We start from the raw sequence: 14372 nt of genomic DNA, 5'->3' as shown, positions 1-14372 counted from the left end.
TTCAATTCCTAGGGCTATCTGTTTCAAACAAGTGACTCTGGGCTACTAACAACAATAATAAAGTACCTAGCCCAAACAATAAAACAAAATAAACACTTGACAGCCGAGAAGAAAACAACAACAAACCAACTATTAGTATGAATATAACCTGAACATTTCAATACAACTAATTTTCAGGCTCCAATTGACACTTCAGCTCCAAACTTACGAGCCAGATATATGCAGTATATCACTCTATTTGAGAATTTCATACATAGTAAATTGTATGAACATTTATTTCTTCACTAAAGCCCAAGCTTTCTGCCCCTTTTCACTAATTGTTGTCCTAGAAAGAACCTTTTACAAAGCCAGCATTTTTGCTGCCTGAACCTCTCTGATGCTGCTGAAAAGTTGACCAGTGTTCCTTTCAGTGGGCCAATGAAGATGTGCAAAAAGTTGGTCCTGTCAGTGACCACCTCTCCCAAGTTGCCTTCCTAAGGAGAAACTTTCTGTCAGTGAGAACAATCAACCAATGGAACACCTTGCCCTCGGAAGTTGTGGGAGTGCCATCACTTGAGACTTTCAAGAAGAGATTGGACTGCCATTTGTTAGAAATGGTGTAGGGTCTCCTGCTTGGGCGAGGGGTTGGAATAGATGACCTACAAGGTCCCTTCCAACTGTGATTATTGGTTATATCTGTCCTTCATGGAATACAAGGACCACTGGTGCTAGGCTTTCAAAACCTCCCCAGATCCACTGGAAAAGATGGAACAACAATGGTAAACTCAGAGTGAAATTGTCCATCCTGCAGATTCAGAGGAACTGCTGCAATGTTTTACAAATTCTCTTTGCTGTTTTCCCTTTGAATAAGCAGCTCAATGAAGCTAAATTGGCGGTGTTGCTATTGAAGGCTCTCCTGAGACTGATTTTCCTCTTACAATTAGATTATATTTATTTATGTTTACATTTCATTATGTATTTTGCATTTGCATTTTGCATTATGCATTTCATTTACATTATGTTTACACTTCAAAAGCTTTATCTAATGATTTTCCAAAATGTATTATATTTATTTGATTCCACTGTTGGGAACCTTCCCCTTTCACTTCAGTGAAACAATTATATTAAAAATAAAGTGGTATCTTTGCCACATTGTTTCTCTGTGTCGTATAATATATGTAGGTATGTGGGAATATGCATACTTTTTATGTATTTATTTGTTTTGTCATGTTTATGTAGTATATCTTGGGAGTGGTGACTCTTTGAGAGCTGTATGCAACAAAATTTCATTTAAATTATCCCAATTAGTGTACCATAAAGTTATTCTAAGTTTCGAAGTTTGCATAATCTGAAGATATCTGTAAAGATGCATATAGATATCATGCCTATACTAAGGTTCCTATTGATGATTTCTACTTGTTGCCCTTTTTAATTACTTTTTTCTGTTTCTGGGCCCACTTCACATACACCAATTATCAAAGAAATTAAAATAGAATAACATTTTCAATAGGCAAAACTGGGAACTGTTCCCCTGAATGCACCCAAGAACATGGTGTTATAATAGATTCCCCCATCTTGCCATCAGTTTGCAGCTTTGTGTATATGAAGGTGTATAGATTAAACAAGCACCAAAATAATAAGATGGAGAACAATTTACATAAAAAGTCATATGCATCTGGAGTGATTTTAGTAAGAAAGAGTGAGGAAAAAACAAGGTAAATGTTAAGCATAATTGCTATTATTTAATGGTTACATAGTGCCACCTAGTGTATTTGTTTATTATAATATGGCTAACTTCCTCCTGCAAGTGATTTTATATGTAGATGAAACAAGGGTAAAGTTTTAGTGTATTTCATTGTTTATATCTGGGAAATGACCAATGAAGTCTTTTACCTGGTGGTTATTTCAATATTGCCACATAAGTTAGATATTATATATTTAGCTTAAAGATTATAGATGTATCATCTGATATATATTTTTTTGGCCAGATTGGTGCTATAAAGCAGGGGTCGCTAACCTTTTGGACCTCAGGGACCACCAAACTCATAATTTTAAATCCTGTGGACCAGAGACCCTGGGAAAATCCCAAAAAAAGTTTGCAGGAAAATTCCCCACCCCTTTTTCCTACCAATCGATCATTCTTTATACCATCCCCAGCTCCGTTCTCAGGGAGAGAGAGAGACTTTTGGCTTCATGCAAGGAAAGCAGCAGAAGCAGCAGAAGTCTTTCTTTCTCTCCCCCAAACTCCGCCAGATATGAGTCTTTGCCGGTGCAGCCTCTTGGAGCAGGATTCCTTGCAGGGTCCCAAAGACTCATTTCTGGTGGAGTTTGGGGGAGAGAAAGAAAGACTTTTGCTGCTTTCCTTGTGTGCAGCCAAAAGAAGAAAGAAGTGGAAAGAAGCAGCCCAGTGGCCAGGCGAGGTGCGTGGGGCAAGTTCCCCCCCTCCACCCCCTCCCCTCACTACCTCATGTGGTTTGCAATGCAAGCGATGCAAGCCTTGTGTTCCTGTGAGCCATGTGGGCGGTGCAGCCTTGCGTTTCCGCACAGCCTGGATTGCTTTGGGGGGTGCTTTGGGGGTGACATTTCTCTGTGGACCACCAAAATTTTCTTGCGGATTGCCAGTGGTCCCTGGCCCACTGGTTGGCGACCACTGCTATAACGTATCGTTAATATTTGGGATATTATTTATAATACGCTAACATGTAGCAGTTTATTTATTGAGGCTTCACAGTTTGCACAATGTGTCTACATCAGGGGTGGGCAAACTACGGCCCGTGGGCCACATCCGGCCCATTGGTCTTTTTAATCTGGCCCGCCGAAGATTGGTACAGAATTAAGGTTTGATGTGAATGATTGAATGATTGCATTCATTTGATTTTGACTTGTAATGACAGGCATTTCGACACCAGGTGGTGGCCCGTCTGTCAAATTTTAAAAGTCAATGAGGCCCCCGAGCCAAAAAGTTTGCTCACCCCTGGTCTACATGCTTCATTTTATGCTAGACATAAAGGTTTATTTCATTTTCACACTCCTGGAAAGTTCAATCTTCTCAAAAAAGTTGTATTCTAGGTTTGAATAGTGCAGAAATGCGGAAAAATACTGCATATATCATCATAAGCAATGGTTGTACTATCTCTTATGTGGATATATTCTTGTTTTAATCTGTATATTCTTGTTTTAACCAGAAGCAGAAATTATTCTTTCCATACCATCTTTATCTAACTGGACAGCTCTCAGATTTATATGGTATAACTTCCAGAATTCTCAGGCAACGTGGCCATGCTGGCTGCTAATTTAGGGAACGATAGTTGTAACATCTAGTGGACACTGGATTTGAGAAGGCTGCTTCAGATTTATACTAATTTAGTAATGACATTGTAAGGCAATAACAATGCTTCTATGATTTCCCTATATTTTCTTTTCAGATAAAGCAGGGTAAGATGTTGATTTCAGTGTCACCGAATGTGTCACAGTTTCACCTTGTAAAAATCAGCTGAAAAGGGTACAAAGAAGACATGATAGAAATGTGTAAAATCAGGTGGGTGATAAATAAAATGGATACCACTCCCTTCTTCTTCAGTGTTAGATTTCATGAGCATCTTTTGAAACGAAGTACTAGTAGAGTCAAGATTGACAAAAAGAAATGCTTTATGACACAGAAGGTAATTAAACGGTAACATTTATTGTAAACCATTGTGATACGGTCAATTTTGAAAATCTCAAAATGGTAATTAAATTTGTTCAGGGAGAATCAAGATATCAATGGCTGCTAATAATGAAGGTCGTTAACCATCTTTGGAATCGTAGGTAGCCTTAAACCTGGACACTGGGAAGAGAATGGAAAACATCTGTAAACTCAGTATTAACACAGTTGAGAAAGTCCAGAAATATTTCACAAGAAGAGTTCTCCGCTCCTCTACTCATTGCAGAATACCTTATGCCACCAGACTTGAAATTGTAGACCTAGGAAACCTAGAACTACGCTGCCTTCGGTCCGATCTAAGTATAGTATATAAAATCATACCATAACAATATAAGAGCAAACGATAGATACAAATTCATGGTTAACCACACCAAACTTGATTGCAGGAAATACGACTTCAGCAACAGAGTGGTCAATGTCTGGAATACTCTACCTGACTCTGTGGTTTCTTCCCCAAACCCCAAACACTTTAACCTGAGACTGTCTACTATTGACCTCACCCCTTTCCTAAGAGGTCTGTAGGGAGCGTGCATAAGCGCACCATCGTGCCTACGATCCCTGTCCTATTGTTTCTTTTATTTTTTTATTTTTCTTACATGTATCCATGTATTCATAACTATGTTTTTACTTATACCTATTATCTTGTAAGCAATTGACAAATAAAATAAAATAAATAAAAATAAATAAACTCGCCAGCCCAATCAGGCTGGTGAGCTGCCAAATGCATCCTGTCGATCGCATGCGATCCCGAACGCGGGAGCCCTTCTTATCTTATCAGATAGATTCCATACAAGCGATCTACATCGCGTAAACTTTCCGGGTTGTTTGGTGCTGAATCGATGGGAACCAGGTACTTCAATTTTGCACGGACATAACTTATTTATTTTATTTATTTGTCAAACACTTACAACATAATAGAAATAAGAATAAACATAAATATAAATAGGTACTAATAATTGGGGACCGCAGGACAGGGATGGTAGGCACGATTGTGCGCTTATCCACGCCCCTTTACATTTGCGTCCCTCCACATTTATAAGGGAGGAACTTGCAGGATCGGGACCCTCTCTGCCTAGAAACCGTGGGAATAAAGCAACAATTCTTTTGCTACTGCTGCGCCTTTTGCCTTAATAGGATGCGTTTTATTCGAGCATTTTCGTAATAAACGCCTCCTTTCCCCAATCCTCGGGGCAGCAGAGCACATGAGAGAAGCAAACGCCAGGTCCGAGTATGAAGCAGGAAACAAAGAAAAAGAGGAAAGCCTAAACGCGGTGGGTGCACGAGAGTAACAACCATCCGCTCCATCCCTGCTGGAGAAAAGCGGCCCAGCGCCTCCCTTTCTTTCCCGCCTTGCGTCCACAAGCCGAGCGTGAAGTCTCCCTGATGTATCCCACCAGGGGGCGCTGGAAGGAAAGGAGAGAAGGAGGGGAGGTTGCTAAGAGACGAGAGCGCGGCCGCGTACACAGCTGCGGAGACTCTGCCGGGAGATCCACCGGCTTCCAGCCCGGCTCAGCCAGTGGGGGACTCCGCTCTCTTTCTTCTCCCCCTCGCGCGCCGGGGCTGCCTATCGCCCCCTCCCTGCAGACATGGCTGAGGTGAGCTCCCGTCCAGGCAATTCAGCCTCCTCCGTTTATTTGCCCGTGTCTTTCCTATCAGCAGTGTGAGACTCCCCCTTTCCCCATGCTGACGCTTTTTAGATCGCTCCACGTCGCCTCCCCCAGACCTCGCCCTTTTTAATAGGGGAGCGGGAAGCGACCCACCCACCGAAGGAAATGAAGGGTAGCCTTGGATACCTCGGAGGTTGCCTTAGGCTGCTTACTTAGTCCATGGAAGGAAGGTCGTTTTCCGTTGTCAATCGAATCATCTTTTACACCACGGTGTGGATTCACTCGCATGTTTTTAGAAACTGAAAAATGTACAGGTGGTCCTTGCAACTGTTCGTTTAGTGACCTAAGTTACAACAGCATTGGAAAAAGGTGGCTTATGACCATTTTTCACAGTTAGGAACTTGATGGCCTCCACATGACCATGGGATCAAAATTCAGATGCTTAGCAAATTTATTCATATTTATGATTGTCCCAAGGTCATGTAATCCCCTTTTTGCAAACTTCTGATAAGCAAAGCCAACGGGGAAGCCAGATTCACTTAAGAAACTGGGTTGCTAACTTATCAGCCGCAGTGATTCAACTTAACAACTGAGGCAAGAAAGGTTGTAAAACGGGGCAAAACTCACTTAAATGTCTACAACAGAAATTTTGGGCTCAATTGTGGTCGCAAGTCGAGGGCTATCTAGATTCCTCCCCACACACTCAAGCCGCTAATAATCTCGGATTGGTTCAAACTTGCAATAGACCAATGGAAAAGATAGTCATGACTAATTGGAGTCAATTGGATTAAGTAGCTAAATACATGGAATAAATAAAGTTCTGTTTATTTTAATTTGCAAACTTAGGATCTATTTCCTTGAATCTTACAATCTTCCCAGAATTCAGGAGTGGACAAGTCAAAGTCTCCACAGTATTGTTCATGTAAATCACAAAATGGATAATTTAACTAGAATGGGATTATTTCTCATAAAGTATTGTATTTTCTGTTATTGTCCCAGAATAAGTATATTATTATTTTTGATCTGTACATTATTGGGTCCCCACCCACCCAATTCTTCCTGTTATTTTCCCTTGACCAGTCTCATATTCTAGAAACCCCATTGATAAATTTGCTCAATAAAAGTTGATTCAACCTGATACCTAAACTATAATTACCACCAAGAAGTGGGAATAAGATTTCCTGAGAATTTTTTTTGTAAGGCTTCTTCCTACTACTGAATTTTACAAACTCTACAAAACAACATAAATATTAAACTTACTGCCTCATTGGTTTGTATCGTGCCACTTTTATGTCTCTTCTGAGTCATTCAAAGTGGTATCTTCTGGCAAGGTATCTGGTTTTCCCCTCTAGTTTTGTTACCTTTTTTCCAATTTATCACCAGCCAGATTTCACAAACCTGAGAATGCAACAAATATTAGTTGTTTTTCACTTTTCTGCTTTCTCTGCATTAGTTATTTTGTCTGTCCCTTCTCTTATATCTTATTTGAGCATCTCCCAAATTAAAATGATAAGAAATAAACATTTGGAAAAACTGCAAGACAGAAATAGTTACAGAGAAGTAGGAGACATATCTTGCCATACCATAGAACCAGGATTAGAACATGCCGAATTTGACTAGCTAATGGGCAACATCTTACTTCCTGCAACAGTGATGGAAAGTGACAAATAAAGAAAATTGGTAAACAAGCCACAGCTGAGAGAGTTTCAGTGTCTCTATTTTTTGGAGAGTGCATTGATGTATGGTAGAATTGCTACATTTTAAGATAAATATAATTTCTGTAAAGGTGGATTAATTCAAACATGCTCATTCTTTTTCCACAAATAAAATGGTGAAAATCTGCAGATCTACTCTCTTCTTAAATATGAGATAAATTGGGGTTAGAAACAGAAGGTTGATTTTAGTTATAAAAGAAACTCAGGAAAATGAGTACTAATGGAGTGGGCAAGTGCTTGTGTGTGTGTGTGGGGGGTGGGGGGTGAGAGGCAACTCCCAAGGCTGGTTTGTGCATGGAGAATAGGAGTCATATACACACTTCCCATTCACTGGTAAAGCATGCCTCTGTTTATGCTGCAGCCTAGATCATGTGACCAAAACTATCACAGTCAACTAACCTTACTTCAAGATAAGAAATAGCAAAGCATACTAAATTTTAGAAAACCTTAAGTTATGGTGAGATAAAATTAAAGAAAAAAAAATACTTTTATATGAATACAACTAATAAGAACTTGAGGCTATTTTAGTTATGGTCTGGGGAGGAGATGAAGTCAATCTCCTGGGGAAGAAAATAGGATATTATCAGGAAATGATTTTGTTGTGATAAACTACACAAGCATTACTTACCCTTATAGATTTCCTGCTCCATTCTTTTCTGAATGCCTCTTAATCATTGCTTTCCATTCTTTTACTATTTTATAGCTTGCTTTATTTCTAGTCCTTCAGATGTTTTCAAGTTCCATCAGCCTGGACCAGAATGGTTCACAATCCAAAATATTTAGAGTATACTGGACTGTTTGTTCCTTCTATGGCCTTCAGTTATTTCCAATTTTTTCTTTTCTCACATAGTAATGCTTTTGCTATATACATTTGTGATTCTTTCTTTAACCATGCTACATTATTTCATATTATCCTTCTACATTGATAAGAATGGAAAATGTTTAAAACTAGTTTAGAGCTGTGGCATGTGCATGGGCGAGCAAAATAGTCAAGATGATGATTGCAGCAGTGTGATCAAAGGACCTCCCCTATGTATGTGTGTACAACAGTGCACACACAAAATGGGCAGGGCTTTGATTATGCTGAAGATGCTACATATTTTCTTTTTTGATGCCCTCGGTGGACGTAACTGGTTTAGAAATGCGCTTATTTATGATTTTCTTTCTTCTGTATTGAGTATACTAGATTTTCCTCATTCAGTTAATTACTCAGAGCTTCTCTCCTTTTTGTTCTTTATTATTATTGTTTCTTTTTCTTCCTACATCCCTGTCTCTTATCTCTCTGGCTCAAAAGTCATTCCTGAATATAGTTTTAATCCAGAGTATTTTTTTCTTCGTTTCTCCATTGGTTTCCTCTCACTTCATATTTTCCCCTCACTTCTTTTATTTGAGTTTGTGCTCTTTCTACAGGGATTTCTTCAGATGAACCCATTTTCTTTTGCTTTTTGCAGCAACTGTTCTGTTATAAACTTTCCTTCTGTCACTCTTTTAGCTTCAGTCTGTGCTTTTTGATACTCTGTGCTAACATGGGGACTATAAAGAATGTTTTATGGTCTGAATAACTGGGGTTGGCATGAATTCAGTTTGGAAAAATAAAACAGAAACAATCGTACTACTTTGCTTAGCCCACAGAAAACTTTACTTCAGCTTGATTTCCTTCATTTTTCTGCCACCAAGTAGTATAACATAAACAAAATACCATTAAACTTCAAGCTTTAAGAATAAAAATAGTTTTATTGTGGGCTATAAGTTCAGTATAGATACAAGGGTACAACATGAACAATTTTGCTTGTATCTAAAATGATAAGAATAGAATAAGATGAAAGAATGAAGAATTCATTCAGGACATAGAGGAGAATGACATAATCATTAGGATCAATTTAGTCTTATTTTAGAATGAACAAATTTATATATAAATGGTGTCAGAGCTAGAATATTATTTACATCTAGAGCAATGTATATAACTCTCTGCATTTACCTCACATTAACTGTTGAAGAAATAATTATTTAGTAAAAATATGAGCTTCATGAATGTATAATTTTATATACTAAGATGAATACATATAAAATTAGATTTAAAATATATAAACCTACTGGACATACATGGGATGTTTTGCTTAATTGTAGAACTTTATTATATATGCTTATATAATATTCTAAATATTTATTTAAAGGCAAAAGTTTAAAGCAAAATTTTTAAAACAAGATTAGAGTAGAATTTCCATAATCACAAAGAATACATAATCCCTAATATATCACCATTTAGATCTGATATTTTTGGATAGGATATAATAGTTTTTGATTTCTTCCCGTACAGGAAAAGTATGATAAGCCTGTAATAGAAGAAAATGTTTTTGAAGCTTTGGAGAAAGACTTCCAAGAAGTCATCAGTGAACTTACAGGAGATCAAAGCCTGGAGAAATTTCGTGTGGAATACGAGAAGCTCCATGCGGTGCTAAAAAAGTCATATGAGAATGAAAAGCGTCTCATGGCAAAATGCAGGGAACTGAATGCAGAGATTGTGGTGAATTCGGCTAAAGTAGCTACTGCTCTAAAGCTCTCTCAGGATGATCAAACAACAATAACATCATTGAAAAGGGTAAAATAAAACATGACTTATAATCTCGATTAACAAATACAGAGCAATGTATCAAACAATATATATTGTTTTCAATGGTGAGAACAAATTTGTAAAATGTATTTCTATGATTTTTGATTCTCCTAAAACTGTGATGGCAAACCTATGGCAAGTGTCGCCCCAGATCAGGTGCACTGCGCATGCACGCGTGTCTCCCGCCAGCCAGCGGATTGCCAGGTATCTGCTGTGCATGCGCGGGGGATGGGGCATATGTGGAAGATGTGTGCTCATGCGCACAGGTGTGCGGCACATAGAGGGTTGCGCATGCATGGGAAGTTGTGCGCACATGTGCAGGGCCGGGGTGGGTCGCACACGTAGTAATGGGTGCAGTCACGTGTCCGGGGCCCGGTGGTTGGGGACCCCTGGTTTAAATGATTGATTGTGAGTTGGCCTGAGTCATGCTTTTTATATATTATGTTTCATTCTTTTGATCTATGTTTTTGAACTGAATCCTATATTAGTTGACCAGAGTTGTAACTGTAACCCAAACATTGACTAAGCAACCAACAAACAATGCTCAGAAGCAGGATGTACAAAAGTATACATGAGAATAAGCAGATAGGGAATCACTTCTGCCTTGGTCATCTCCTGTTTGGATTATGGCAGTGTGGTCCACATAAGGCTACCCTTGAAAAGTATACAGAAGCTTCAACTGATAGAGAATATGGCTGCGTGGGCAATCTTGGGCACCTAAGGAATGGTGCATGTAACACCTTTACTGCATGAGCTGCCTTGGGTGCCAGCTTGCTTTTGGATCAAATTCAAGTTGTTCATTATAATCCTTAAAGCCCTACATGGCATGGGGGCCAGGTTACCTACAGAACCATCTTTCTCCTATTACATCGGCCGGTCCCACCTGGTGAAGAGCATACAGCTATAGGACTGAACCCCCCTCTGCCTTTTAATTAACTTTTAATATTAATTTTTAATCCATATTTGCCTTTTTAAATTGTAAATTTCTATATAGTTTTTTTTTAAGTTTTTACTTGTAAACTATCTAGAATTGCTCTGTGGGTGGAGATGGGTAGTTTTAAAAATTTGATCAATAAAATAAAAATACAAGTAAAACACGTGTCAATTTACAGAATCCACTACGATACTGGGTTAAAGATGTTCAGGAATGGGACACTTCAAATAAGGATTTTGCATTAAAAAACACTAATACGAAGATTTATGGAGTTCTGCTAGTTCACTGTTTATTTCATTTGTGAAGCATCCAGAAGATACTGCAAACACATTAGGTCCCCCCAAACCCTTCATCCTCAGTATTTGCAGATTCCAAGCAAGTTTGTTGTGGCATTAAATTGTAAGGAGTTCCTTTGATATCTTTTTCATCTGCCCAAATTAGACAGCAACTGATTATTTAAAAAATCATATATTCAACCATAATCAGTCATTCACTACCTCTTATCGCTTTCTGAGGATGTTCAATGAATAAACCTTAGAAAAAATTAAATTTATTTCACCATAGATTCATTAAAACAGATGTTGTGAACTGTTTTATTCTTTTATCTGATCATCAAGTCTTTTTCTTTTTCTTTTTAAATGTTATTCTCAAGGTGCTTTCCCTCAAGGTGTATAGTGAAATAGGGCTGTGAGGCATAGCAGGCAATGTAACAGAAGGCCATAAATACAGGATGACCTTGTTTTCATCTGTCTCGTAAACAGGCCAAAAACAACTGAATAAAAAAACAAAAAGAAAAAAAATCAATTCCTGGTTGTCCTGAGTTGATGAGGAAGCAAGGTTTCTGGGATTTAGTGGTATATTGCTTCTGTGTTATTGCTGGCGACCTTTGTTAGTCAGCCCTATATGTAATTGCTGAGATGTATTAAAATATTTCCTAGTGTAGCTCAGAGTTTTTATATATTTGGTTATCTATCAAACCAACTGTTTACATACATCTAAAAGCTTTCTTCCAATGAATTTTAAGTAAAACTCAAGAGTCTGACATAAATCAATTAAAAATAAAAGTTACAAAATGTCCTAATATGGAATATTGAACAGTATTACTGCTACTATAGCTATTACGGAAATTTAAATATGAAATTATTTAAGGTAGAAGTTAAAGAATTGTTGTGATTTTTCAAGTTAAATACCATATGATGTGTAATTGTTATTGTCTAACAACAATAGGAGATAGAAAAGGCTTGGAAAATGGTGGATGCAGCATATGAGAAAGAACAGAAAGCAAAAGAAACCATCATGTCTCTTAAGGAGGAAATTATGAACTTAACTAAATTAGTAGAACAAGGATCTGGATTATCATTGGGTCAAGAGCACAAGTAAGTTGAGCCTATGAGAGATCCGAAAAGATTGTTATCCATTATATCTTATTCTTATAGAGGCTACATGAATTTAGGCATGTTATTATGTAAATACTGCCCTTATTTTAGATTTGTGTATTCAAAACCTTTGTATTTTACAATGGTTTTCAAGTTAAACCTGTTTGTAAACTATGCTATTTAGGACCACAAATAATAAATCACATAATTAACCAGGCAATAATCAAAATTTTCCTCTATAAAGAGAAGTAGTGCATTACTGAGACTATACTCTGCCCTAGCACTAGAATTCAAATCAAAGCAATTGTGGTAAACTTCTTATGTACATAAAATGAAGCTGTTCACAGCAAGACACTATTTTTGTTTCCTAAGTGGTATTATTGCTGCCATAACACACTGCAGAAGAAACAACACAAATCTGTTCTGACTATGGATAAATTCTTCACTGCCTCCTTTTTTATGGTCAGTCAGATTCATTCTGAGATTTTCTCTATTTCTGCTCAAATGAGCACTTCACTTGCTTCATTGACCTTACTTCCCCATGAAACCAAGGGGATTAAGATTATACTGTGTAAAGAAAGAAAGTAAACTGATCTAATTATTATCATGTTCCATAAACAGGCCAAGTTTTGAACAGAAGTGCCGAAAGAGGATATAGGAAAATTTCCACATGTGTTGAAGAAACCATTTAAATTATTCCTTGTACAAAATGGATGTTTTTAGTAATTGTATCACATATGTAATTTAATTAACAATTGGGATGGGGGTAATCAAAGTGGAGTAATATGCTAGCAAATTTTGCTACCTAATTATTTTCTAAGAAATTTCAACTCATAATAGAGATTTGTTTTCTTTCAGCTTGCGGGAGTTGTTAAAATTTAAAGAAGAAGTAACAAAAGAGAGAGACCAGCTTTTGGCAGAAGTTGTAAAGTTACGTGATAGTGTAGCGAATATGTCAGATCAACAGCAAGAGGCAGAAAAGACAAAACTTGAAGCAGAATCTACTATTGCTCAGGTCTGTGTAATTGTGTTATAGTCATTGTTGCTTTGACTAGATTGCTATTCAGTCTTTGCATTTTACTTACAAGGCTCATAACTGTTGTTTCATTTCCTTCACTTCTTTTTCTGGCAGTTCTGTAGGAGGATGTCTAGAACAGGGCAATGCCCTGTTTCTGTGAACAGTTTGTTTTCTGTAAGGCACTTCCTTTTTTTTTGCCAGATTTAAAGTAATCTGAGAATTTTTAAAAATTATAATTCAAATCTAAAAAAGTAACAAAATTTTCTAATATGGAATGTTGAATAGTATCACTGCTACTATAATTATTATGGAAATCTAAATATGAAATTATTTCAGGTGGAAATAGCTCCAATTCTTTAGATTTCCATTCTACAGCTAAGTTCTTTATGATAATTTATTTTGTTTTCCTTCTAATTATTGTTCTCCAACCAGAGATATCTGGCTGAGGTACAGGGTAATTTGAGTTGTGTTTTTGTAATGCATACAATTTTTCTCATATTTCTCATACTTCTCAATTTTTCTTTAGTTATTATCATGGATTTTTAAAAACTTTCTAATGAAGTTTAATGCTCAGATAAATGTGCATCAGCTATTATATATATACTGTTCCAGTGGTGAACCTCTTTCCCTCTGTTATTAGCCTTCTTAAAGGAGAAAAATGATTTAACAAAATGAAGGTTGAAATGCACACCTGTGTCATGAATTCATCTGGATTCATTGGCTACACCATGGTTCTTAAGAACAGTAAGCCTTTCCTGAAGAAAGTTTGTGTGTGAACATATCAAAGGAAGGAAGTAGCAGGTAGTGGATTTCTGTAGAGACACTGCATGTACTTGAGACAATTATTGTTATAATTTAGATACATAATCCATGTAAATAATCTTTACCAAAACAGATGAAATAATTCTCTATTCTAAATGGATGATTTATTTATTTATTGGCACCCATCTCACTATATGATATATTATACATACATACATATATAATATGTATGTGTGTGTGTGTGTATGGTATTTTGTATGTGTGTGTGTATATTATAGTAGATTTACTATAGGTACATAAGATTTCTCAGATTACTGTTAATTTTGAAATTTTAAGGATTTATTTATAGATAAGAGATGGGATACAAGAAGAAGAGATCATTTGTTGTATTTTAAGAAAAGATATGTGCTAAAATTGTTTATATTTGTGATTAAGAAGTCATATTTTCTTTTTCTTTATTCTTATTTTTTCTATTTTCTTGTTCTTTTCTGTATCTTCTATTATTCCCTTTATTCTATTTTTAATTTCTCTTAGTTTTTTATCATTGTATCTTTTAATGACATTAATATTTTAAAAAGAAGAATGTCTGCTTCTGCTTTCCCAATCCCCGAATCTTATTCTATTTGAATTATTTAACTTTTTTTTCCTTTAAATTTCTGTCAAGTAA

General features: G+C 36.8%; 1 protein-coding gene across 1 annotated transcript in view; it reads left to right on the top strand.

Annotated features, from left to right (window-relative positions):
• Positions 1–5151: 5151 nt before the first annotated feature.
• The window catches only part of CFAP58 (cilia and flagella associated protein 58), a 60170-nt gene continuing 50949 nt past the window's right edge, over positions 5152–14372 (top strand). The window contains exons 1-4 of the mRNA XM_087964592.1: positions 5152–5277; positions 9322–9603; positions 11777–11925; positions 12784–12940. Of these exons, the coding sequence (XP_087820718.1) occupies positions 5269–5277; positions 9322–9603; positions 11777–11925; positions 12784–12940 (597 nt within the window). The 5' untranslated portion in view covers positions 5152–5268. The remainder of the gene's footprint in view (positions 5278–9321; positions 9604–11776; positions 11926–12783; positions 12941–14372) is intronic.

The sequence above is a fragment of the Notechis scutatus genome, chromosome 4 (genome assembly GCF_049901735.1).
Source record: "Notechis scutatus isolate UNSWTSFEM ecotype Mainland chromosome 4, rNotScu1.2, whole genome shotgun sequence".
Classification (NCBI taxonomy): domain Eukaryota; kingdom Metazoa; phylum Chordata; class Lepidosauria; order Squamata; family Elapidae; genus Notechis; species Notechis scutatus.
Note: the sequence above shows the minus strand (reverse complement) of the source record. Positions and strands in the feature narration are given on the sequence as shown.